This window comes from Carassius gibelio, chromosome B16 (genome assembly GCF_023724105.1).
Source record: "Carassius gibelio isolate Cgi1373 ecotype wild population from Czech Republic chromosome B16, carGib1.2-hapl.c, whole genome shotgun sequence".
In the NCBI taxonomy this organism is placed as follows: domain Eukaryota; kingdom Metazoa; phylum Chordata; class Actinopteri; order Cypriniformes; family Cyprinidae; genus Carassius; species Carassius gibelio.
This window is the reverse complement of record NC_068411.1, coordinates 25,479,351-25,507,086: the sequence shown is the minus strand read 5'-3', so window position 1 is coordinate 25,507,086 and position 27,736 is coordinate 25,479,351. Positions and strand designations below refer to the sequence as shown.

The 27,736-nt window shown below is 38.6% G+C and overlaps 1 protein-coding gene across 1 annotated transcript in view; it reads left to right on the top strand.

Moving 5' to 3' along the window:
* Positions 1-7,852: 7,852 nt before the first annotated feature.
* Positions 7,853-27,736, top strand: part of si:dkey-22o22.2 (neural-cadherin) — a 101,717-nt gene continuing 81,833 nt past the window's right edge. The window contains exon 1 of the mRNA XM_052577531.1: positions 7,853-8,743. Coding sequence (XP_052433491.1) covers positions 8,050-8,743 — 694 coding nt within the window. The 5' untranslated portion in view covers positions 7,853-8,049. The remainder of the gene's footprint in view (positions 8,744-27,736) is intronic.

Sequence of the window (27,736 nt, the reverse complement as noted above, 5' to 3'; positions counted from 1 at the left end):
TAGTTATTGGTGTTCCTGCATTAATGTGCTTTTATTGCAGTGGCCTCCTTTATTTGTACCGGCTTTGTTTTCTGCAGCCATCTCTGTACCGTGAACTCTGTTTTTGTCATCTTTTTAAACAATATTCTAATCAAGGGAAGATGTGGACTCGCGAGTAACCGAGAAATAGAGGGTACAAAACCCATCGAGCATACAAATCCCTCTTTGATGGTGTTTGAAAATAGTCAGGTGCTCCATTTTTGTCGCAGATGCAAAGAGGAGATGATGGTGCCCTGAAAAAGGGGCAGAGAGCACGTGTCTGCTTGAGAAGTGTGAGAGGAGCGAGTGAGTCACACAAAAGCTTGTTTGTGGATGTCGCAGCAACAATGCGGCCATGAGTGTATTCAGGCGTACAGGGATGCACAGAGACAGCTTGTTTGTGAACCGAAAATGAGACTACCCACATTCTACAAACACCAAACCATACACAACTCTAGGCTCTCTGCGATGCTTTGTTAAACCCACATAGTCATAAGGTTTTATAATTAGCCCTTTCCTCCAAGACAAAAGGCGAGCGTTCTTGTTTTTGCCCCCGACCTTCGAGGTGTTTTTTTTTCCCAAGCTGCTGTTGTCATAGCACTTGTCAGGATTCTTTTTTTTTGTGATGTTGCATTTCAGACTGACATAAAAACAAATGGAGGATATCATTTTTCTTTAAAACAGTGGCTAATGTGGCTCTTCCTTTCAGAGTTTGGAGAGAACCCTGTTCTGTTATCTAGGTTACATGCAAGCACATCATCTTCATTCAGTAGACCACAATAACATCAGTCCTACTTCTGATTGTAAAACATCAGCTCTAAATAAAACCTGGTGTTATGTTCATTAATCTGTGCATACATTTTATAGCTTTGTTCAAAAACTGCCTACCTAGACGGAATTTTAAAAATACACTCAGTAATTTTGTTTTGTTTGTTTTCTTGTTATGGTTAAAAATGCACTTTTCAGTCAGCCATAATTTATAACATTTTAGCAAAATATTCAGTATAAAAGGATGGTTATCAAGCGTGTAGTATTCGTGTAGTATTGTAGCATCACAGCCACCTTCGAGACAAGAAAATGGCAACAAAGTACCCAGTTTTGCCAATTCTGAAAAACATTTAAAAAAACAAATAATTTAAGATTGTGGATGAAGTCAAGAGAAATGTAAAACACTACTATTCAAAAGTTCAGAAAGATTGTTTTAATGTTTTTGATATAGGTCTCTTATACTCGCCAAGGAAACATTTATTTTATTTAAAAAATACAGTAAAACAGTAATATTCAAGTTTCATATTTTAATATATTTTTAATTCCAAAAATACTTTTTTGTGGAAACTGTAATACATTTTCCAGGATGCTTTTATGAATAGAAAGCATTCATTTAAAATGGAAATATTTTGTACCATTATAAATGTATTTAATGTCACTGTGATTGCTTAATAAAAGTATATTTTTTAGCATGTAAATATATACCAAAGAAGAGAAGTGGTAGTAGCATTATTAAAAAGAACTAACACTTTTTCATTGATATGTATGCTGTTCAGACATGTCTGTGATTTTGAATAAGGCATGAATGCATTTTTATACACCTCTGCTTATGGTCACATTCCTTCCAACGATAGTGAAAGTTTTTCATTTTTTAAGTGACGCCTCAGAGCTGCGGGTCTGAGCCGATGAGGGGAATTGCCTCGGATCCGCCACAGGTACAACAGATGATCATTTGTCTCAGATGATACACTCTGTCACAAATGGTTAAGCATTAACTGGTTTCAAGGGGGATTCTAAATGGAGCGGACAGAATTAGAAGGTGCTTTCATTGATTGCAATCAGAGGGCCTTGGGTGGAGATTGCTGGCACTCTAAGTGGAGGAGACACTGTGGAGAAATGGTTTGGAGGTTCAGGGAGGGTAAGGCGCTAGTGAGAACAGCGTGCGTGTGGCACGGAGAGAAAAACAACACTGATTATCCATAAGACGTGAGGCAGGGCGCTGATGGCAGAGCTGCCGGAGGCCTGATTGAGTGATTTACGTGGCTGGCGGCCAGAGAGATGGAGGTGCATGCTGGGCACAGGTGGCACGTTTAGAGTTTAGAATGTGCGTGGTTCAGCACAGCGACCTCTTCTGGCCATCGATGGAAGTGAAAGTTGGTTTGTTGGTCTCCCAATCTGATCGAGTTGGCTTGTTGACTTGTTTTAGAATGGAAAAACTGTTAAACATCAGCTTGGCCAAACTTGGAGACCATATTAAACTATCCTTCTTAATGTTGATATGATACAGATACAGTTAAAGGTTTTTCACTCTTAAAGGGATAGTTCACCCAAGAATGAAAATTTGCTGTTTATCTGCTTACCCCTAGAGCATCCCTGATGTAGGTGACTTTTGTTTCTTCAATAGAACACAAACTGAGATTTTTAATTGAAACCATTGCAGTCTGTCAGTATTCTAATGTAAGTGGATGTTAATCACTTGTAAAAAAAAAACAAAAAAAAAAAAACAAATTAAACCCTGCAGCTCGTGACAATACACTGATGTGTAAAGACACAGACCGTATACTGAACAGTATTTATATTTTATATATATATTGTATTATATTTTCACATTGTGTGAATCAGAGGTAAAAAAAAAGATAAATACTGCTCACTTTCTTGCACAGACTATTCTTTTCATGTCTTTACACATCAGTGTATTGTCACGAGCCACAGGTCTTAATTTGGTTTTGTTTGTGTATTTTTTTTTCATTGCATGTTTTAGCCATGATTCCCATCCTCTTACATTATAAGACTGACTGACAGACTGCAGCGGTTTCGGATAAAAATCTCTGTTTGTGTTCAGGTTCATTGTGTACTGAAGAAACAAAGTCACCTACATCTTGGATGCCCTGGGGGTAAGCAGATAAACATCATTTTCATTTTTGAGTGAACTATCCCTTTAATCATTCCTTTGAGGTAAAACTAAATTATAAAATTACATATGAATGCCATATAAGCTGCTTTGAATACAAATATCTATCAAATTCATGAAATGTAAATGTAATGTATGTACATTACCATGTTAAAGGTTGGGATTTTTCTCTTATGCTCATCAAGGATGTATTTATTGAATCAAAGATATAGTAAAAAATAAATTGGGAAATTTCAATTTTTCTACTGTTTTCTATTTTAATATAATTTAAAATGTAATTTATTCCTCTGATGACAAACGTTTTTTTCTTCAGTTTTACATAAGTTCTCATATACAAATAATTCAGATGTATTTTTGTGTCTAAATACTTTTTAGGGGTTACAACTGAAAAATAATATCTCAGTTGAACAAGATTCAAACCCCTCACTAAGAAAGTGAGAAATATTCAACTCAGCCCTATCAACCTTGTAAAGGGTACAAGGATATGGGGTAAGGGGCTCTGCTCTCCTAAGACGGGATTCCAGAAACTCCCATTGGTTTGGTCCAAAGTGATGTTGATTGGAGTGAAAGGAAAGCTGCTGTCACAAGCAGAGGGCTGGAGAGTAAATCTGTTGAGAGGAGCTGAAAGGTAAGGACACATGCATTAGGACAAGACGGGCTGTCCCTCCATTGGGGTGGATGGAGACAGAGAGTGATGTTCAACCATGGGAGATTGATGAGCTGTCTCTACTCTAGCAATTGCATAGGTCACAGGAGAAGAACGGTGTCATTCTCTCTCTCTCTCTCTCTCTCTCTGTTTCTGATGCTCTTTCTCTATCATGCTTTTCTCTTTCTGTTCAACTAAGCATCATCTTTCACACAAACATATCAACCTGCCAGTCCTAGTCCTCAAAGAGCACAGTAGATCTCCTTTACATACAGATAATCATCTAGAAAATTTTTGGATAGCAAAAAAATTCCCTCCAGTCTTCCACTGACCAGACAAAGAAATTTTTTTTGGAGACAACGTTTCCTAGTTTAACTGGCTTGGATGCTCAAAACAAGTTTTGTCTGGTTAGCCCCTGCTGGTAGATTATAATACAGGCTTATTGGCATTCCTTATATTTTAATTGCCTGTAATTTGCACATAATGATCAAGAAACGTTAAAAAAATGAGCCAACTGTAAGTTAAAACTGTAGAAAGTTGTAACGAGCGCACATTTCCACAAGAGAGAAGAATGCAGATGCAGTAATGATGGGATGAAGCCCGAAGAGGAAAAAAAGGCTGGAGATGGATTTGGAAATGACAGAGAAGTGCTGGTAGGAGGACGTTGTGACAGAGAGAAGCAGCTCTGCACACTCTGATTTAAGATGTTATCACTAGAGTAGCGGGGACGGGCCCGGGGACCGTCCCACACGCCTGCCTTTCTGTCAGTGAGCATATGAGGAACCAGTCAGCAATCTGATACCCCAGACAGGAGAACAGAGACCGATTCTGTGCACACAGAGAGGAGATGGACGAGCAGGGCTACTCTCGCTGTTGAATAATTCTTTCTCTGTCTGTGATACAGCAGGGGCGGAGGCAAAAGAAATCCACCTGGCATTCATTTGACTGTCAGTTCTCAGATTAAAGAGAGAGTGCACGAGGGATGGAAAGAGGAGAGAGAGAGAGTACAGATGGAAATGAGAAGGAAACAAGCCAGTGATGGCGAGAGAGAGAATTCCTGTCAGTTCTGGTGACCTTTGACGGAGAAACTCAAGGTTTGCGAGATTGCCGTCTTTCCCTCTCCATTCCTGTCACTTTTTCCACAGAGAGGCATGCCAAAATATGATGAAAGACTGGCGTGAGTGGCTGTGACACGACATTCGACACTGTCAACTCGAAACCCATTTTGCTGTCACACGCACACACTGCCTCTTGGGGTAAATTGCTATAATTTGTGTTATGCTTCTCAAAGAGAGGTGGTGAGGAGGAGGCGGGCTGCTGTGGGGGCTTTCATGCTTAAACAAGTCTATTTGACTTTAGAGAAATGTGCAGGTGATTGCTTTAATCCATTTAAAGCGTGCGCACATCTTTCATCTGTAGCTTTCTGAGGGCACCGCCGCATTCAGATGGTTCTTTCTCCCCAAATCAAGCAAAGACATTTCAAATAGGGAAATTGAGGTAGTATTAACATATTTCTGAGAGGTTATGTCATGTCACATCTTGTATATACAGTATTCTGTATTGTGGGAATGATTACGGTAGAGGTATGAGTAGGTGAGGCATATGTTGAGCTGATGGGAATGAGGATAAATATTCCCATGTGTGGATCTTTTGTTTTTCCACCTTGCCTCATCTTTGGCATTGCGCTCATTCATCACAATTGACAAAGGTTCAGCGCACATCTGAGCGCAATATGGACATGTGCACAGCACTGTACCATCATACGAGATTTTCTCTCAAGAGACATTAAAGGCATTACCAGTTCACCCAAAAGTCAGAATTTGGTCATTGTTTACTCTTCATTGTATCATTTCAAACCCACTTTCATTGTTTGGATAAGAAAAGCAGGGCTAGGTATCAATACACATTTCCCGATTCAACATACTATCTCTGTATTTAAAAAATGTATTTAGTTGCCACTTGCCGTAGCACAATTAAAACCATACACATACAGTTAAGTGTACCACAAGTGGTAACTAAATACATTTTTAAATAGGCCTACAGAAATAGTGTTTTTTTAACACATTTAGTTCATATTCATGGTGTCCCAAAATAGTTGAGTACACTTGATGATCTTAAGTTTATCTTAATGCTAATTTCTTGTATATTAAGTACAAAATTAGTGTGTGAAAATAGAGCACTTCAAGCACTTCATGGAAGTGCACTTTTTCACCTGAGGTTACTAGATTCTAATCAAATTAACAATAGGGCCCTAACTATGCAGTTCATTTTTATATAAGTATATTTGTGGGATATTTGATAATAAAATGATTGTGCTAGAAGAATATGGCAGAAGAACTTTACGTTGACAGTTCTCTCAGTATCCTCTCATTAATAGTTTATGACATTTTACACATTCGAAACAAAGTGATTTAACTGTTTTCATTTTGTAAAATGCTTTAAAATGCTAGTCTGGACAAAGAGCATTTTTATATAAATCTTAAAAATGTATCCCGAAACACGATACCCCAAAAAGATTCAGTCTATAAGAGTCGAACATTCTCCAAAGCTTCTCCTTGTGTGTTCAACCGAACAAAGAAAATCATACAGGTTTGGAACAACAGAATTGTAAATGTAAATGTGTTTTCAATAAAGAAAAGCCTTGACAATTTTATATTTCTGTGGCAACAATGAACTGAAAATGACTTTAAAACTCTGAAATTGACAACAAATTTACAGATGCCCAATGTACGTTTGCAGATCCACACAGAGCTAAGGCAAAAAATACTCTGTAATGAATGCTCCACTACAGAGTCCATAATAGCACTCATATCAGTTAATTTAATTTCCATTTGAAAGCGTTTCGATTTGAAAAACATTCATACATAACAAAAGAAAGAGACTGGAATCGGGCCCATCCTATTAATCTACTTACCTTGACAATATGGACAATGCATGCAGTATGTGCTCATTATGCATTTCTATTATGGGACATCATGGAATACCCAGCACTTACAAACTGGTGCTAATTATCAAACTGAAAAGGAGTGAAAAGGAAAAATAAAATGTGGTTTAATAGGAAAATAATTATGATCAGCTGTGTGCAATTGCAAACTGACCTTGTGCCAAAAAAAGCATTTTGTTTGCAATACAGAATGATTCCATTTATTACCATAAGGAATATTCTCTAGCTCAGTTTCTATGATGTTTGATGTCACTGGCTGTTTGTTTTGATCACACCTGTCTGTGTGTGTTCATTGTGCCTCAAACAGAATCCATCAGCCAGATGACATTGAGTGAAGTGTGATGTAATGGATTCTACCAGCAAGGTTGCTAAGGCTAACCAACCAAACCTTGATCCCCTGTCTTTCAGAGGCAATATGCCACCTAACAAAGGCAAAATGCAGTAACTATGCCAACACTGAAGAAAGAAAACTGGCTTTAAAGTTTTTGAATCAATTCATATCACACTCCATTATCTTTGGATCTGAGAACAGTTGAGTTAAAGTTGTCTATCACAAGACAGATTATGATCTAAAAGAACTGCTGTGGCCAGTTACATAAACTGCATAGACTATTCTCATAAGTCATATAATTTCATATAATTTTTTTTTTTATAATTTACATAAAAGCATTAAATGGCTTAATTTGAAACCGAAAAGCATAAGTTACTGTGACTTGGTCAGACTGGTCAGAATAGCTGTGTTTATGCAATAGCTGTGATTTCATCATAATTAATTTGTAGAAAATGTGTAGTTGCGATGTTTGCCTTTTGTAGGGCAGTGAGTTTCCCTATGCACTTGACAAAGGTTTTGGTTTGCACATCAATTTGAGTGAATGAGGAATTTGGAATATATATATGTGTGTGTGTGTGTGTGTGTATGCATATATAAAAGTACTACATGTCAATAGTTTCCTATGGAATTTCTGGGAAACTAATTTTTGTGGAAACTGTGATACATTTTTTTCAGGATTCTTACTTTTTCAGGATAAAACTTCAAGTCTCTTTCAAAACCTTCCACACCCCAAACTTTTGAATGGTAGTGTCGTTTAAAAACGGCAAAAAGTAAAAATCTCAGTCTGAAATGATTCAAAAACCTTTTAACAATATAAACTGCATCCATGCACACGCAACTCACTGGATGACCGGTGAAAGCTGCATATTTATTTAAATTTAGTAGGAGGGTTTATGCCTCTAGTCCAACCCTTCCGTCAATTTGATTGGCTATAATTTTGAAGGCGGGGCCTCGGGTACCACATGGAGATGCTGTGTATCGGTGGATGCGGGAATGAGTGAGAGTAGCCTGTGGTTGAATGATGCCGGTCGAGGAGCTACACACTAAACACTGACATCTTGCATTGAAAACCTAAAGTGCAGATAGCGTGCAAACAGTTTATTTATCTTATTCAATGGTGGTTTGGTCTACATTTGTAGCATTTAATTGATGCATAAGGGATAAAAGTCAGATTTTTAAGGACATACAGCTGTGGCAGAATTAATGGAATAATGACGGCGCATTTACGGAATCCGACTTTTTTCATATTTCCCACCGCATGTTTTTTTATTCTTTTTCTTGCCATTTCTAATGTGCATTCGGCTGTTTTTTATGGACAAATTGAGGAAGGCGCACCTCCTGGAACTGTTGTCGCTGGCTTTCCTTTTCCTCTGGGAGACAAATGCAAAGAATTAAACTTGGCTGAACTTAAAACAGTTTTGACAGGGGAAGAATCGTCGGATTTTTCACTTGAATATCTGGACAACGCAGGATTCGTTTTAAAAACCACCAAAACTTTTGACAGGGAATCCAAATCGAGCTATAGAGTGAGCGCGCGCTTGCCGCGCTGCAGTAAGATATCTGAAGAAGTGTCAGTTAAGATCGAGATACTTGATAAAAACAACAATACGCCACAATTTAACGTAACAACTGACAGGATAGAGATTTTTACCGATGTTAAAAGCCAAGTTAGGAAGCCGAGAACCGTTTCCGAAGAAGTATCCTACACCGTTACCGTTTCTGAAGATGTGAAAGTCGGAGACTTGATCTTTACGGTACCGGACCAGAAGTTCGAGAAGAAATGGTTCGAGGTAGTTTCGGACGGAAACTCACCGGTCCAGATGGAAAGAGACTCCGGACGCGTGTACTTAGCGTATCGTTTGATGTCAACAGCCGAGGTCATGGTCAAAATCCACAACATGAGAGGTATTTTATGCAGGCTAGTCTAGCCTACAGCCTTTTTAAATGAATAGTTTACGCGTTTGTATGTTTAAAGGGATAGCCTAGTTACCCCCAAAATGCAAATTCTGCCGTCATTCACTCACTATTATGTTGCTCAAAAGCTGTTCTGACTTTCTCTCTGCTGTATAACATAGAATGACGTGAATAGAGACTAACAGCCTCAGTCACCATTCACTTTCATTTCACATTTCTCCGTTACAATGTAAGTAAACGGTGACTGAGTCTCCCTAACGTCCCCGTAGTGTCCTGCAGATGAAATGATGTCAATTGATGACAAAATTATCATTTTAAGTTAACCATTCCTTTAAGTTCGCATATTAATCTGCAGTTGCGATTTTAAAACTGAGCGCTATGAGTGAGTATCATCTCAGATCTTCGATATTTCCTTCAAAAGTTTTTTGGATTTCCATTGCGCCTCACAGTTTTACTGAAGTCACCTTTCCGATATGTGAAAGTTTTATTTAATTTATTTCATTTGGGGACATGTACTGTTTATTTTAAACTGCAGCAATACCTGAGGTTTAATGTGGGGGGGAAAGTCAACTTAATTTAATAACACACTCAAAAAAAAAAAAACACCGTCATAATGTTTTTTATTTTGATTTAATTTGTGTCTTTATTCACGAGAGGCAGCATATGTGATGTTTAATGCAATGTTATGTCTTCTTTTGATATTAATGACATGTATGCATTTGGCCGACGCCTTTATCTGAAGCAATTTATATTGTAAGATTGGCCTACACTTTGTATAGGTTCATGCATTTCTTTGGAATCAAAACCATGATACTGGCATTATAGTGCCATGCATTACTAATTGAGCTGCAGGAACCATATAAATTCATTGAGGTAGTTTGTTCGGGTTGTCAAGTTTGTTTAGATTCACTTGTGAAATGTTTGTCCTCACGGTTTGATAATCAGGTAAACAAATATTAGAGTAGTGGCTAGGTTTAAGTGACAAGCTCAAGCTTCAGAAGTATGTTCAGATCCCATAAAAAATGATTAAAATCATCAAAGAAATGGTGAAACTGGAGCAAAGGAACAATCTGTGATTGGTACATCTCTAACTGTAATACACTAATGCACTTTGCCGGGTAACTCGACTTAAATTATTGTGAAACAGATACATTAGGACATGTTGACTAAACTCAAATGAGCTCACTCGGTATCATCAAGTAACTGGGTTCAAGTGAACATAAATGTTATGGAGAAAGTCGTCTAATGACTGTGAGTTTAGCTTAAGTGGTTGAGGTCATGCAGGTCTGATTTCGCTAATCAGAGCTCTAAAAGCAAACCTTTATTCAACTGTTTGTTTGGGATAATTAGTGATATTTATTCACCTGGAAGTCACCAGACAGCACATATGGTCTCAAATACCTTCGCTGGGGCAGGATGTGTAGTTGATGTCGGGGGATATAAATGTTTGTTTTTGCAAGCAAAGGTCCCCGTCCATCACCTCAATATGCCATTGGGGTTGTTTGTGACTCTGATTGAGGTCGTCTCAGTGATTGTTTGACAGAGTGAATTCAGCAATCGGATAAATATACCTCTTGACATGTTTACCGAAATTGCTCCTCTGAAATAATAGCGCAACGTGTTGCCTTGAAAAGAGAAATAAGAGTTATTATGTGCATTTCTGTAAAGTATATGTCTTCTCTGTTGTAATGATCTTGCTTCCACTGATTGGAGAATTACAGGATAATTTAAGTTGGGATGAGAGCTTGTTAGAAAGCTCTGTCAAAGGCAGTGAGTAGAACAGATGTGGCCTTTTTAAAATGAAACAAGAGGTTTCTCCTACACTTAAGAATTTAGCGTCTGCCAAACACATGTCTGGACTTTGGGTGGGCGGTATGGCCAAGCTCCTCTCTTTCTCTCTCTCTCTCTCTCTATATATATATAAGGCCACATCTGTATATATATATATCAGGCATGGCGCCAGAGGGGGGGACTGGACCCCCCCCCCCCCATGGACATCCCTGTGCCCCCCACTTAGGACCGAGGGGGACGGTCAGACTTGAGTTTAGTGTGGAAAAGCTGCCCATAACCTATGTATTCTTCGTAAGAATAGCATAACGAAATAGATTTGGCAAACAATCCAGTGTATCTTTTTTTGGAACGCGTCAAATAATTTTACAATGCATTTTCACAAAGGTGAATAATTTAGCCAATCACAGACATGTTTGTTGATTTCAAAAATGCAATGGCCAATCAGAGGTGTTCAGGTTGGAATCCACATACTCACCGCTTCAGTCACCATTTGTTTTGTCCAGTGCTGAGTAACTTCTTTCTAACGAAAACATTTAAAAAGTTTAATCTTGTGGTCACGTTGATGTTGTTGATTGTGATTTCACAGTGTTTCAGGCTGATTTAACTGTTTGTGTAGTTTTGATTTGATTGATTCTGTACTTGATTAAAAAACGATTTGTAGTTAGTTGCATTGCATGTTTCTTTGGCTGCTGTCCATTTCTGTCATTTCACCATACATACAGGCTACTGTCTGGTCTGCATTTTCTATCCTAGTCTGGTCTACAAAGACCTGAACTCATTGTGTTTTAGCCTTTCTGTCATTCCAGCACAGCTTTCTCTTTAAAACGCTACAACAGTGGAGTGTCCTCTCCACATTTCTGTGAGAATTCAGCACAATGGGAACACAGTCCTGTTGGCAGCAGAAGAGCTTTGTATCTCATTTTCTGAGGCAGTTTGAAGGACTTTCTCTCTCCAACTGCTTGTATGGTGAAGTCAAGCCAATGCAGGGTCTTCTGGGAGACAATTATTTTTGAATCCATTGTGAAGCCCTCATGCTAACACAGTCCGTTTGAGTGCTTTTGGAACTGCGCTGTTTGTTTTGTCCCGTTTATGTGTGAAGTTTAGATGAGAAAGTCCTATCTGTGTTAACAGAGTGAAGATACTCACAGACATACTCAGACATAGTCCCCGTAGTCTTTGATATCTGACTCGTAATGTTGCTTCTCCAGGTAACAGCTGCACAGTTGGATAGATTTAGATCTGTTTTATGCCAGACATATTTCATTTGAGATTTTCCTTTTGCTGCAATTGGGATCTAATCAGAATTAGCAGTTTATTTGTTCTCGTTGCCAGCAAAAACAAGATATTATCATGCACATAAACATTAAGGCTGTGCTCATACAATATCAGTATATTGTTATTCTGTTCACCCTGATATTTCATTTAGATACTTAAGATCACCTTTTGATATATATATATATATATATATATATATATATATATATATATATATATATATATATATATATATATATATATATATATATATATATATATATATAAATATATATATATATGTAACGGAGGCCAGCGAGTAGTGCTGTGCAGGTAAACCTCACTCCCCGATCTCAATAGACGCACTAGCGACAAATGCTAGTGGCTGTAGCCATTTAGCCTCCTTGTTAGTGCGTCCTCCTACCATGCCGGAGACCCGGGATCGAGCCCCGCTCGTCGCTAGTGCGAGGAGCGTCAGAGAAGACCCGGGTGAGAGGGGTTACACACACACACACATATATATATATGCATTACAGAATGTATTGATCTATCCAACTTCCTGGGAATCAAACCTATGACTTTGGCACTGCTAGCTCTATGCTCTAGCATTTACCATCAGCATATCTGTTATTTTATTGGCCTGCCACATTTGTATTACAGCAGTACTGGATGAGAGACACCAGTATGGTTGACTCACCCCAATGTCACTTGCCATTTGATCAAGAAGCCACTCATAGAGCAGAGAGGCTTAACAGTTTGTCCTGCAATATTAGCATTAGCATTACTATGCAGCGCACACAGTCAGGGACCGCGGGGCAGCTTTCTAATCCTCATAAAGACCATCCCTGTGGTGCCTTCATTGGCTTGGTAAACACTGATAATGGCTCGCATGTTGTACGCATTCTCTTCTTTTCCACCCTTAAAGAATCCATACACCCATGAAAGTTTAAAATATCCTCATAAAGAACGTTATCTGTCATTCAACACTGTGTAGTCTGTTAGAAAAGATTGTCTAGTGGGTCAAAAGAGGAAGCAAGGGTGAATGATTGGATGCAAATGCATTCAAAAAAGATGACAAGTAACAGTCGGAAGTCAGTTGACGTTACTGCAGATGTATATTTTGAAATGCATGTATTTATTTAGATAACTTGTATTTTTTTTATTTTGGTGCTATGGACATTTACAAAAACCTCAGAATATCAGCGCAGGATAGTCCTTGAAACAAAAATTGATCTTTGATTGCATTTCAAAGTGCATGTACATGAATATTTTGCATATTCTTGTTCTTTAGACTTAGAATTTAAGTCCAAATGTAATGATCAAGATAAGTTTCACTTATAGGGTAAGTTTATAATACAAGTTTACCTAATTTGGAAAAATTCAAATGTTCAAGCTTTCTCCATTGGACCACTTGAGATGCATTGACCCATCTGACATTGTGTTCAGTGTGGTTTTCTAGCATAAAAAAAAATATGGACAATTGTAGTTTAGATACACTTTTTCCAAGACAGAAAGAGCATCTTTTGTTGTATAAAATATATTGTATTGCAAGCAAACTACTGCAAACTAGGGTTAAAGTTTGCTTTTCCACTGGTAGATGCTCATTTGTGTCTTTTATGTCGCCACAAGTTATCAACTCTTATTGAAAATGTAGGATGTCTGTTCACTGTCTGACAAATCGCTGTCATTTTAAATGCTGGTTAATAATGGCTATGAATTATAAATGAACCTCAAACATTAACCGTGGAGTTTCCATCCGGCTTCCATTGGACATTGTTACCCTCAGTCACCTCATTCATGTCAATAAAAGCGAATCAAAAAGGGGGCAGCAAAGTGCAAGGGCATAGATTGGTGACCTTGTGTGCTTCACTGTGATATTCACAGCTCTGAGACAGTGGAGTTTAGTGGCTTCCTTTTGCCTCAAGACCCATTATATTCCAATCGTCCTTCTTCTCCCTTCGGGCTCAGAAAGGTTGAGTGTACTTTAGTTGTGATTAGGGACAGTTTGCCCTTTTGTCTCCCACATGCACTTGATTTGTTCTAAGGATTGCCTATTTTATAACACACCAGCCAAGCTTGAGCTCTGTGCAAACCCAGGTCAGAAAAGAGGCCTGTCTACTACTGTTAAGTTCGCTGACACCTAAAGTGGAAAAATACATACTTTATGTAAATAGATGTCTATTATTCCTGTAATGGCAAAGCTAAATATTCATCATTACTCCAGTACTCAGTGTTTCATGATCCTTGCTAGTTTGATGCTCAAGAAATATTCTTATTATCAGTGCTGAATGTAATTTAATAAGATTACTAAATAAAAGTGTTCATTCCTTTAAAAAAAAAGGGGGGGGGGGGGGTCCTACTGTTCCCACACTTTTGAACAGTCGTGTAACACAAAATGTAAAAATATAGTGAATATATGGACATGTGACAACACATAAGATAAATTCATTTTTAATGCATCAAGTATACACTCTATTGTAAATCTTGAAGCGTAGTGTAAACAAGAGATGGCTGATAACTGGCAGATTGTTACCTCTGTCTTTACAAGAACTGAGCCATGAACCATCACCATTGCAAAGCACTTAACCTTAGCCCTAAGCCCATGACACCATATCGGAACAATAAATGATAGGGTGTTGTTATTATATGTGAGATTTACTGTAGAATGAGAAATAGGAATGTTGCAGAGGGTTTTGATGGCTGCCCTGGGCAGGTGATTAGGGATGTCACTCATTAGTCATCTGAAGAGATGCTCACTTAGGCGTGCTGTCAGTGTGAGGAGGTTTGTTTATCTGTAGTTGTCCATTAATTACCACTTCATTGCTTATGCACTGACAATAAATCTACAAGAAAAAAATGACCTACTCTAATCCCCTGCCAAACACCTTTTAACTAAATATAACTCTTTAAATATTTCAGCAATCCCCTGTCTTTAGATTGTAATTCTGAAGAAAGTTGTTTTCTGGAATCTTCTTGTCCCCGTGCCCTTCAGTGACACATTCAACCAGCAGAAGGAATTCAAGTGCTCAGAGGCATCCCAGACCACCCGTTTCTCACCCGTTCGTTTGCTTTGTACAATTAGTCCTTTCCCCATCTGCTGTGGTTAGCCTAAGGACCTGACCATGATCCCCTGCTCTAGAGAAGGACTATTATAGCAATGTGCACAGGAGATTTCACCCTGCGCTGAGTTATTCTGAAGATCACACGTTGTGCGTGGGGTGATGGGCGGCTGTTTAAGTCAAAGTGATTTTAATTGTGCCCTTAAATTCATGCTGTTGTGAGTGTGTGTGTGTGTACGCATTCAGAGAAGTTCAGAGACCGCTGCAGGATATACTATTGTGAGGAAGCCAAAGCTTTACAGAATGATATTTTTTGGTTGTAAATGAAGCCCTGGAGAGCTGTCTGGGTCAGTTTGAATCATTGTTACTGAAGGCCGGACAAGGCTGGTGAGAAAAAAAGATTTGTGTGTACCTTGAGTACTTTTGAGTACTCATTGCTGTTTATGTGGTTTTTGGCATGTGAGAAAATCTGCTACTGGAGGACAGAAGAATATTTTATGCTACAAGTCAGTTTACATTATAGTAACAGAGAATAAGTAAATGAATAAAAAATAAATTAAACTTTTTTTTTTTAAATAAATGGATTTATGAATTAATTATGCATTTAGTAAATCCATGGTAAATATCTAGATTTGGAATCCTAGATGATGGATATTCTTTCAAACTACTACTTTTTCTGTCTCTCCCTAGTATACGTAGTGTATTACTCATTTTCTCAGCTGTTTGTTCCTGTTTTGATCTCTCTGTTCATACCCTGTCCTCAGAGTTAATTGTACTTTGTGCCAGCATGGCAGGCCGCCTGTCCATTGTGCTATAATAGTTTATTGACAGGATATGTAGAGTGGCCCAGAGCCATGGTGTTTTTTAACGATGAATTAGGGCAAGGTCATCAGAACCCCCCGTCCTCTCGCCCCGTGGTAAACTGCACCAAGCCTCAGCCACACAGGGCTCCCATTTCAGCCTCGGTTTTTGATCTTAATTGTTAAATTGGTCACGCTGGCTTGGATTTATTTTAATTCCTGGAGAAGAATGCTGTCACTCCTCTTTCCTCCCTCCCTTTTGGAAATCCCTCACTTTCACGGCAAACGAAATTGCTCTTGAAGTGCATTCAATTTAAACCTTCCACTGTGGGATTTCAGTCACAAATTTATTTATCAAAGTTGATGATCAGAGTTTCGGCTGATTGAACTGATATCAGTAAGCTGGGGGGAAAAAACTAAGAGATAAAAAAAAAAATCCCATTCTGCCAATGAGTGGTTTTGATTCGTCTTTCAATCTAGCTGAACACGCTTCCATTAAGAGATCAATGAGGACGAACTGTTCCCTTTTGTGTGGAAAGTGCAGCCACTGGAAAGAATCGCACAGTGCTTATCATTGTGTAATAGCCCTTGGAAATATAAGGCGGGATGTTTGCCACTGTGATTGTCCACCTGAGAAGACTGTAGCTTGTTTTTTGCCACCTTTTGCCACCTCTAGACCAAGGTTTCTCAACTAGTGGTTTGTGAGATTTGTAATATAAAATAATTTAATAATAAATTTAAAAAACTAACTGATAAAATTCCAAAGTAAATAAATAATAATAATGTTTTTAAAATAGAGCATTATCACATAAAATTATTACAATTATTATATTCTTAAGTTCTTAAATCATTTAAATGATTAAATTAGCTTAAGTAATTTGCAATAATGATATGAATGTATGATGACACTTATTGGGGATATTTCAAGTTAACAATTTAAGTCAGGGGGGAGGGTTTCAGCTGAGAAAAATGTTGGTGACTCATTGAGTCCTGCACTCTGTCTAGAAAAAACAGTCTTCGTTATTCCATGGCATGAAGTTGATTTGAAAGTAGTGCAGATACTTTGTTAAAGTCATTTGACAGTTAGAGCCATTAACATGAAAATTTTATCCACCGACCAGTTTGTGTGCCAAGCATTTCGATACAGTTTGTGGGATCAGCATGTTTTCTTCCTGTATTCTCTTTCTTTGTACGGTGGAAATGAGAGCTCTCCAAAGCCCTGACACACAGTAATTATGTGAACTCTGTTTGTGGCGAGCATCTGTCTCTCTCTCTCTCTCTCTCTCTCTCTCTCTCTCTACCTCTCCCTCTCTTCTTTCTACGGTTTGCCTGCGTCTGCTGAATCTTGGCAACTATCTGATGTCACCTATAGAACACAAGCTAAAGGAAAAAGTCCCATTGTATACATTGTTAAAGGTGTCATCATTTTCACATTTAAGCTATTAAAATGTTCCCCTTATACAGATTTGGACATAAATTAGGGTGAGTAAATAATGACACCCGTGACCCGTACAAAGGACACGTGGTTGGTTTGGAGGAAGGATAGATGGATAAATGATGACAGAATGTTCATTTTTGGTGAACTGTGCCTTTAAGTACATAGAGACCTAATTAGATCATTAAATATGTTCAAGCTTGGCTTGCATTTGGTCTTGAGACCTGGTGGCGAAGAATGATCCTGATCTGTATTCCTCTCTTTCTCCCTGTCCCAGTACTATGACCCAAATATGCAGCATGTTGTGAATGAACACCTGGGCCTGCGAGGCTTTTAGCCCACAACTGGAGGAACACCTGTGCCACACACTTGCATGTCCCGTAGTCTCCAGGCGTCCGACACCAGCTGTTTCTTGCTTGTGTTCTTGGAGCTAGTGGAAGCATGAAGCTGTATATGTTCTGCTCCGGTTGTCAGAGGAGACAGATAATTTTAATGAGGAAAACACATCAACATGTGTTGGAAGGTCCATGAGCCAATAAACTGTGATGGGAAATCAATATTATGTAAGCATGCAGTCGAAAATCTCTCCAGTGTTACTGTCGATTTCATTCGGGGCAACGGCGTAGTCCTAGATTGTCATTTGCATATTGCTTTGCAGCTCCCTCTTTTGAAATGCCAACTTCAAAGAGCAAAAATAAACTGACAGAAAGAGGGACTCGTTTAAAGATTTAAAAGCTGCAGAAATCAATTAAGCAAATACGAAAAGATTTCTTAGGTTTGTACAGAGCAGAAAATCAACAAACAAACACAGTTAGTTTAAGATTTCACGTTTAATTGGAGGCCGTCTCTGAGATGCCTGTGGGTAAACTAGTCTTGCAAAATAAACACATACCCTTCAGCAATGACGCTCGGCCCCATGGGTATAGTTTTATAGAACTGTTGCTCACTAGGTGAGATGTGACTCTCAAAAGGCATAATTTATTCAATTTAAGGGACAGGTTTGTGAAATTGATATTATGTTGACTAAATGAATATGAGTAAAAAATGACTTTGTGGGGGAAAATAAATGCCCAGATAGGATTTATGGGGCAACCTATTGATTGAAATCAGTGAGCTGTGTTCCTGGGATTCATTTGGTTTGTGTTTTTGGCTCACAAATATCATTATAGGAAACTGAGAAGAAGATAAATAAACTGGTTTAATATCTTAACAGGAAACGTACAGTATATCAAAAGAAGCAACCACAGACAATGATATCAGTAATGACATCGATCATTGTGTTTAGTTTACCTGTCAATAAAGATATACTGTAGTGTACAGAAGTGGAGTTTCTCACTTTAAAGCTTTGGCAGACTACCTTACTCTTTTTCGCCACACTTTATGCTCTGAGGCCCAGTAGGTCAGTGCTGTTGGAAGCTAAAACTATCTTCACAGTGTGGGAAGACAGCTAATTTACCTCTGACATTCCTGTCAGGTGAAAACTTAATGGAGGGCAGTTAACCCTAGGGCCCCATTTTAAAGAACATCTTGTCTGTTGACTTTATTGTAGGGGAAAAAATGGCATTTTACTTTGAAACAGGTCTTGAACTGGAAAATAAGAGATATTCAGATCTAAAATGTTTAGTTAGATTTGATGTGTGCAACTGTAGGTCCTGGTCATGTATGGGGTCAAGTGATATTTGATTTTTGAGGATACTCTTTTATTTTCCCATAACTGAGATTTGTATAATGTAATATAAATTGGACCTACTTTAAACTGAATTTGCTTTTAGGTTGTTGACAGGCACAGTTTACAATATTCATTCTTGTAGACCTTAATTTTTTCTATAATTTTAATTTTTTAAAGTTCTTTTCACTGTCTGGTGACAGTGTCTGACTTTGTTCCTTTGTTCTCTCTTCACATGCCCATCAAGCCTGATTCTTGATTTGATTTGGCTGATCATATTTTACTTCTTAAGAGGGGTTGTGTGATTTTATGCTGTCTTACCAAACCACACAGCTTAAAACTTTAAAGCCACTTTGGAAGAAGTCTTTTTTTCCCTTACGAAACAGATGTTTCACCAATCATCTCTCCATAATGGAGTGCTAACAACAGCATCCCGCTTCCATCAGCTCATGAAATCTGCCCAGCACAGACAGGAAGAGCTGCCCTAACCAGAACATTATGCCCGTCCGGTCAGCATGCTGTCATTTTATGTGCACCCGTTCTCCGACACGTCCCATGGAGCCAGATTGCATAACCAGGATGTGATTGGAAACATGAAAGCTGCATTGTGTTGCCCTAAGCCATGTCGGATTCAAAGCCGAGTCCAAACGACAGACAGAACCGAACGCTTCTACAGAAATGAGGGCAACATGTCCACAAGGCATTTCCGCATCCACGGGCAAATATCGTGCAACAAAAACGTACCCAAAGGCTGTTCCTAACTATGTCATATATGTCTTGCTAGTTTTGGCTTCCTAATTTCTCTATTTGATGCTATTGTTACATCATTTTACAGTCCAGCACCTTAGCAGATGGATTTAATTATTAAAGGTTTGATATCATGTACTATTTATGATCTTAAACAACACATTCCAGCTTACTGCTTAAAACAAAGCACTGAAGACCAGTAGCATTCAGTCTCAATTTAAGTGGCTTTATGTCAGAAGATCCTATGGCACTTTTCCTTATAAAATGGGAATGGTTCTTTCATAAGTTCTGAAAACATATTTAATCAATTTTACAAATTTAATTAATTACAATCTTTATGATACCACAACCTGCTTATAGTGCAGCGGTCAGAAGTGATAGCAAATAAAATTGCATTAGTCTTGCTAGACTGATTTGTTGCTTTGAAAACTTGACTTGGTTCCAGGTTGGGCACCAACACCCCGTCGTTGGAAACATGTATGCACATATTTTTCACTGAGCAGATGCGATTTCAAAGATTAATGGAGGTGACTGCAGGGGTCTGTTTTGTGTGAGTCTTATAGGCTATTTAAGATGCCTGTTCACCACACAGGGTATTAAGGCTTCAGCTGCAGCTTGTGGAGTGTTTGTTGATTTATGAACAGGCAGAGGAAACTCAGTTAAACAGAAGGTCCTCTTAATGAGCAGACTGTGTGAAGTTTTAACCGCCTTTCTCCCATGCTTAGAGTATCAGGGAAGGTTCTGTCCTTACTTGAGCTTCATAGGAGTTCCCCGTGACCTGTTTAACTTGTAACAGAAGTATAAATCAGCCTTAAGTTGAACATCTGTGATCTCTGTTTGTCTTGGTTTGCTACTGTCGGATTCTTTTGGCAGTAAAATACAACTATGTCATCTTGTGGAGTTAGTCGATGAGAGGAAAGGTACGGGGTAGTGAAATAAATAATTGAGAGTAAGATATCTATGAAATATAATCGAAGCCAGTGTACAACCAAGTTGTTTTGTTGTGCCACTACTGTCTCTTTCTGTGCCTAGAAAAAAAATCGCAAAACTACCAAAAGACCTACAGATAAAGAAATTAACCCCCAGCTCCTAAAGAGACATGTGTTTCAGATTTCCCCTGCAGGAAGGGTGACCCGTTGCATTTCTGACACCCACTGTCCCCTTCCCCCCAGACGCTCTGACCCAGAGGTCAGTGACAAGCGGTCTCCAAACAGACAGTGGACATGTGGAGAGCATCCAACCAGTGTTTCCACATTCTGCATTCTTTGCCCACCATGGGATACAGAGACCTACTTCCCTAAATCTTGGATTTAATGCACTCCTCTAAGTCAACAGATAATACTGTCCATACTGCAAAAAGAGCCCAGTGATGCACTACTCCAAGGAGAATCCTTGAGAATCCCATAATGACATAGAATGTGACAGTAACAAACCAAGATGACACAGAGATCACAGATGCTGTTCAACTTAATTTCACACTTTCTTTAACATGTGCTCATTGCTGAATGATCTTACATTACTCTCATAAACAATTATAAATTATTCAAGATGTTAATGAATATTTAAATCCTGTAGATTATTATATCATTTATAAGTGCATGATGGGAAGGCATGCATAGTAATGTCTATTAATGTTTTTAATATTACACTAAATGTTTAATTTAAGTTTTCATCTTTTATGCAAAATGAAAGATTTTAACTCTGCATGTTCACATCAAAAGAGTTTTTATGTTATAAATTGTAAAAACGATCTACATTAGATTGCATTCATCACTTTCGAACTACCAACCACCCAGAAGACCCTGTCAACCACCTATAGTACATTAAGAAAACTCAGAGCCCCATGGGAACCTCTATAGCAATGCTGGGCAAGACTCCAGTCATCTATTTATTACCTGTGATGATAGAAAAAGTAAAAAAAAAAGGATCTTCTGAAGCTGAGAATGTGAGAGTTTTTGGATGTTTCACCTCTGTTCTCTAGGGTGTAGCACGTCAGCTTCCATTAAAAGGTGTGGATGGTTTGAAAAATGAAATGTTCTGAGTATTTTAAGAAGGTGAGGAAAGAGCTAAAAATTTCACAGTATGTCGGTGCGGAGTGTGGAGCGTCGAGACAGCGATTGTTTTTGTAATGAGGTGGTAGACTGTAAACCCAGCATTGCAAGGTGTTAAAACTCTCTGCTTAAGAAACCTTCCCCCATTTAAAACACGCACACACAAACACACACACACACACACACACACACACACACTTGCTCTAAATAAATGTAACGTTTGTTTGTGATGTGATGAACATCTGTGTAATCATGTGTGTCTTCTACCCCACAAACACACACACACGCACACACCCTGAGGGGTTAAAAGTGCTGCCCTGCTTAAGCAGTGTGCCTGTGTTTGCCCCTGCTGTGTGCACTGATGTGGATGTGTAAATTGTGCAGTGCGTCGCACGTCTGTGTTGTTGTTTTTTTGTCTGGGATCAGGGAGAGAAAGGGAACAAAGAGGTGCTGGTGTGCTGGAGTCAGAAATATCTGCTATGCTTATTTTCAGCCCCAAACACCTTTTCACACTGCTGTGTTACCAAGACATGAAAAAGAGAAAAGGCTGCATACAGAGGCCTGATGAATGGCACTGATTTCAGTGTATTCCTTCTCAAAACATCCTTTCTTTGTGTCTTTTGGCAGCTTTTACACCTAAGCCAACATGAAATCAAAACTGACCTTAAAGTATTTTGTTAGATACATATACATGGTCATGTTCTTAATGATTCATCAGTGCATGTTATTGTAAAAAATGTCTTTGTACAGTAGTCTTTGTTTGCTCCATTTAAGTTCTTTTCACAATCTAATTAATTCCCAGTGGATAGAATCAAGATCCAGCCTATCATTTTATCTGTTTGTCAGTCAGTCAGTCAGTCAGTCTATTCTGTTTATCATAGAAAGATATGACATGGAAGGATTTCCAATTTCGTCCAAACCCATAAAAGCTCTGTTCATCTTCGGAACATAATTTAAGATATTTTGGATGGAAACCTGGAGGTATGGAAAGTCATCGTTAGAATACTCCATCTGCCATCAGACATGTAATCTGGGTTATGTGAAGCGACAAGAACACTTTTTATAAGCGAAGAAAACAATAATAAAGACTTTAGTCAATAATTGATTTGAAATAAAACAGCGCATCCTTGTGGTGTGGAGGACACAGAAGAGCATACGCAGCACGGTGATATTCAGACCGTTGACAAATAAATTATTGAATAAATTCGTTATTTTTGTTTTCTTTGCCATTTAGTTTGTGAATGTTAATACTGGGTGTATTTGCATGAATCAAAAGTTCTCCAGAAGCATTCAGTAGTAACTCAAATTTCTCCAGGTGCATTTCAATGAGAATGCAACTCAGAAGACTGTATATGTGAAACAATTTCCTCCCCTGTACCAAACATTCACTTTTAATTACGCCACTGAAGTCAATTCTCAGGTTGCAGTGGTGCTTGAATCCTGTATGAAATTGCCACAGTGTATTTGGGGCTGTTATCTTGGGCGAGCTTTAGCTGAACACACATATTTGCAGTGAGTAACAAGTCCAAGCTTTGAAGTTGTGCTCCTAGCGAGTGTGAGGGACTCCTTTGATGTTTTCTGCCTGGTGTGTTTCTGCTTGGAGAGTCTTGACAGAGACCGAAAGAGAGAGAGACAGAGAATCTGCAGATACTACCTGGCCTCTAAGGGCTCACATAAAAGACTGTGTCATCTTACACAGTTAGCAAATGCCTCACTTAGTTAGGGACTATAGAAATTGGTGGCAGGATGAGCAAGGAGGGTGGCTAAAAGACAGCGAGAGAGCGAAAAACTGCCAAAAGACCATTTTTCATTCTGTTTTCCTGTGACTCCAAGTGATTATGTCACGGTTTGTCCCTCTTAGTCATAAATTTAGGTTGAATGACGTGTGACATGTCTCCCCGACCTTGGCTGATCTTTGAAACCCTCCTGTTCAGCAAGACAGGATTAAATTGTCAGGGAACTTTGTGACTGTGCCCACTGTAGCATGAGATGGAGGTTCCCAGGACTGAATTTTACACAGTTGAACTCTTGAACCTGGGAACGCTATGCCCACCGTGTCCAACTCTTTACTTTGATGGGTGAGAAAGCTCTAAAGATCACCCCACAACTCAGTCATGTTGTTTATTCTTTTCTCAGATGCTCCCTGCCTTTTATCCAGACTGCTTTGATAATAACTCAACCTCCTTCGGGGGGAGAGGTGCTAAGGTGCAGCCGTATCACGGTTAGCAAGAGATTTGTTCAGCCATTATGCTTGAATAAACAACTTGAAAGCATTATGCACAGAATCCTAAATTAACATTCAACATGCATGGAATGTGAGTAAAAATTGGTTTTGACATGTAAATTAAAACATACTGGCCAGTAGGAATTTTTCATGACTTTTGGGAGATATTTATGGCTGGCAAATGTTCTTAGTTCACTTAATATTGGGAGAATTTATTTTTGGATTATGAGAACACAATGAGTCATTAGTTATGCGCTCATTTAATGAAGCATTCTAGATTAAATAAGTCAATCTACCAGCTGTCTGTCACAGCAGGCTAAACAGGAAGTGTAACAGCGTGGGCCAACATCATTGGGCGTAGGGGAGATGCAGGGTCTCGTCATGTGGTTTGCACTCCACTCGTGTTTTATAGGTCTCGTGTTTTATCTTGCTTTGTTTACTCCAAGTCCCTGGATCCCTCAGCATAGAATGTGGTTTGTCTTATGAATGCTCCACCTGCATAAAGGAACGTCAGAAATGCTACATCAAGTTTGTTTTTTAAAGCATATCTATTGAGAAGTCCTTGCAATCACTTGCATATTCTTTTTGTCTTTAGCTGTCTGTCTGTTCTTTACAGCTTTTCAGCACCGACTCCAGAGTGGCTCCAACTCAAGTTATCACTCTCCTCACTTTGTCTGGCTCATAAACTCTGGTAAATATGTCACACTGGTAGAAAAAGTGAACATGTCATTGCTTTTTCCACATATTTAGAGCATGTTATATTAAACTTTATAGAGAATGCATGCCCTCAATGTCCTAGTGAAATGCAACTGGAGTTTGGACTGGCTTTTGGATTCTGCACTGGGCGGTCTTCCCGTGGGGCGCTGTTTACGACAGAGGTTTTTCTATTTGCTTCCAAAGCAGATGAAGCACTGATTTCCCTCGCTGGAGTCCATCTGGACTCTCTAGCCCTGTGAAGGGAAGAGGATGAGGCTGGAGCGAGCTCTCCCTGGGCCTTAGCCCAGGCATCCAGCTGCCTTCATCTGGGCTGTATGGAGTTCGTCCAGATTCTGCCAGGCCAGGGAGTCCAGTACTCCCACTGTGCTCACCTTCTTAAACCATTCAGACTGTGGTTTTTTCAACCATGACCATAGTTACTATTTAGTGTTTTCACTTTTGCACTTGGTAGTTTTTCATTAATTAGATTCTGAATTTGATTGTCTCTATCATGCAGTTTCTGTTTTTGATATTTGAAACTGTTCCAAACTGCAGCAAGTTAGCAAAATCAAAAACTTCAAATTGAAATGTTGATTCAGTAATTATGTTGCCCGATTTATTCAGTGATGGATTTGTTCGACTGTTAACTCCTTAATTTGTGAGTCTTTATGAAAAATTGAAAGAACCTGCTCATAAAATTCAATAACCACTCTAAATTATTCATTCTGTGGTGAATTTGTTAGAATTTGTTCAATTGGTTAACTCTTGAGTTTTGAGTTCAATGGACTAACTCATATGAGTCACATGCTCAGTAACTGCTCTGACCAATCCATTCATTGATTCATTCATTAATGAACTGAAGAGTCACATTAAAATAGTATTACAAATCCTTCACCAAGTAAATCATTCATTGAAGTTACTGATCGCATGAGCAGATTCTTTCAATGAAAGTTGGTTTGAATACGTCTAATGAATGTATCACTGAATTAATTTGTCAGACATGCAAAATGTACTGTGTTGAGGGGGCTTCAGGAACTTGGTTGGGAACCACTGCTTTAGAGACTTGTATATGCTTTTCTCCTGTTCTGAAAGAGTACACTTTCAAACCCCAGCAACAACAGAGCACGGGGCACTCATTCACACATCTCCATTTTGCTGTATGACTCGTCAGTCGGTACTTGTGTAGTGTCCAAAGAGTTGGCAGATCAAAACCCTTCTCCATACTTCTAAAAAGCACTCCAAAATTCCTGTCACAGCAGAGAGAGTGAGGGCCCTGGAGCGCCCCCCTCCCCAAAACCTGCCGAACAACACACTGCCCATGTCAGCCCGTGACAGATCCCATCTCTCATCTGCTCTTCAGTGTGCAAGTTGACTCAGACAGGTTCAGGCCTGAGAGGCTCCGTCATCTTACTGTTTCTCCTAATGCTTCCATTCAGAGTCAGGCCTCACAGAAAACTTCATGCCTGCTTCCTGTCTCTTTTCCTTTGGGTTTTGTGTTAAACATTGAACCATGCAGCTCCACTTAAGTGCAGAGTTGCATTCTAATGTTTAACTTGAGAATAAATAAGCAGCCTTGCTGAAAAAGACCAGTATGTGTTGAGGTTTGGATGCATCAGTTCTCACTAATTCAATTTATTAATCATTTAAATGATGTCACTACAATTGATGCATTATAACAGATCAGGAATGTTTCGTTAATCAGCATTGTCATTTACCATATATACAAAGGAATACAATGTGAAAATAAAGAGAAATACACTCTACATTAACTTTATACGTCTATCTTCACATATTATCTTTAATCTTTATTTAAATATTTTATTAAAATCGTGGCTGATATGATAAGCTGATGTTTTATTCATGTTATTTGCCAATATTTAAATTCATTTTTATTTTTCCTAATACAATTAAAAGGTATAAATGTCAATTATAAAAATTCCATACTATTTAGTCTAAATAAATAAAACACTAAAACTAAAATAAACAATTTTAGATACTACAAATGAATTTACAAGAGTAAGTGCATTATAATATTCATGAAACTTACAGAATGACCCTTTTTTGGTCTCTGTGCCTTCTCTTGAGAATGTGTGTTGGGTGGTTGCACTCCCTTGATGAGAAAGATACAGTATATGCTCTGACCAAATACAGAGCCTCTATCACTGCTGGATACACTGATTGCATTACAGCAACTTCATGTGCCCACAGTGTCACAAATACACACTAATGTGTACACACTTTCCATGCAAATAAAAGCACTTGCATGTATTGGCATAAAGAAGCATCTCATTCATTTGCTTCCTCATTCAATCACTAGGCTATTTTTCATTTGCTTTTGCCTCTTGTCATTCTAACCTCAGTCCCCTCAATTATCTTTCTCTCGGCTTTCTTCGTTCCAGAAGATAATACAGCGGAACGCCTTTTTTAATGCATAGCAAAATAACCCTGAAGTAAAAGAAATTCCTTATTTGAGGCAGCTTATTTCATCTGTAATTATAAAGAGCAGTGAAAGGACATTCCAAGTGAGCGCAGTAAACATTCTCTCTCAGCTTCATTAAATTACACTGCATTGCCAGCCACTCTCATTCCATCCCTGTCTTGTTTTTTGTTTAGTTTTTTTCTTTTTACACGTTGTACTGCACTTGACTGAGCTGAAACCGGGAAGATTATGAAAAAAGGAGGGATGTGATGTGCGCCTGTTCTTCAAAGAGGTCCCCATATCAGCACCCGAGCCAAGGGTCAAAAGGGTCACCCATCTGCTTGTAAAGCAAAGCACTTTAGAGGCAGGCTGAGTATGTGTGAATGAGCTCTATTCTCTGTGGTGCTGAGTGATACGAATCTGCTTTCAGCGCATCTCATCCCAAACAAGTTGTTTTAAAGGCCTGGGCTGCGTCCAAAATCACATACTTCTTTACTATATTGTAGTGCAAGATCCACTTTGTCGAGTTTGAGTTGGGTTTAATTCCTAAACCAATCAAGTTTGAGTGGGAGTCATTTATTAATATCTTCTTGTCTTAATTTTATGTTTTTTTTCTTTTCTTTTTTTATGTTATCACTTGACATGGACACGACTATACCATAAAAGTTTATACTAAAAATGACTGAGTCCATGTCAAGTTTGAGAACAGATTTACCCAAGCATGTATTAGTCCGAGTTCATATATAATTGGACTCAAGTCCGTACTTGAATCTGAGTCCAGCATCAAGTACTCTTCCATTTTGAGTTTAGAATGCCAGTGAAGCGATGCTACTAACACTTTT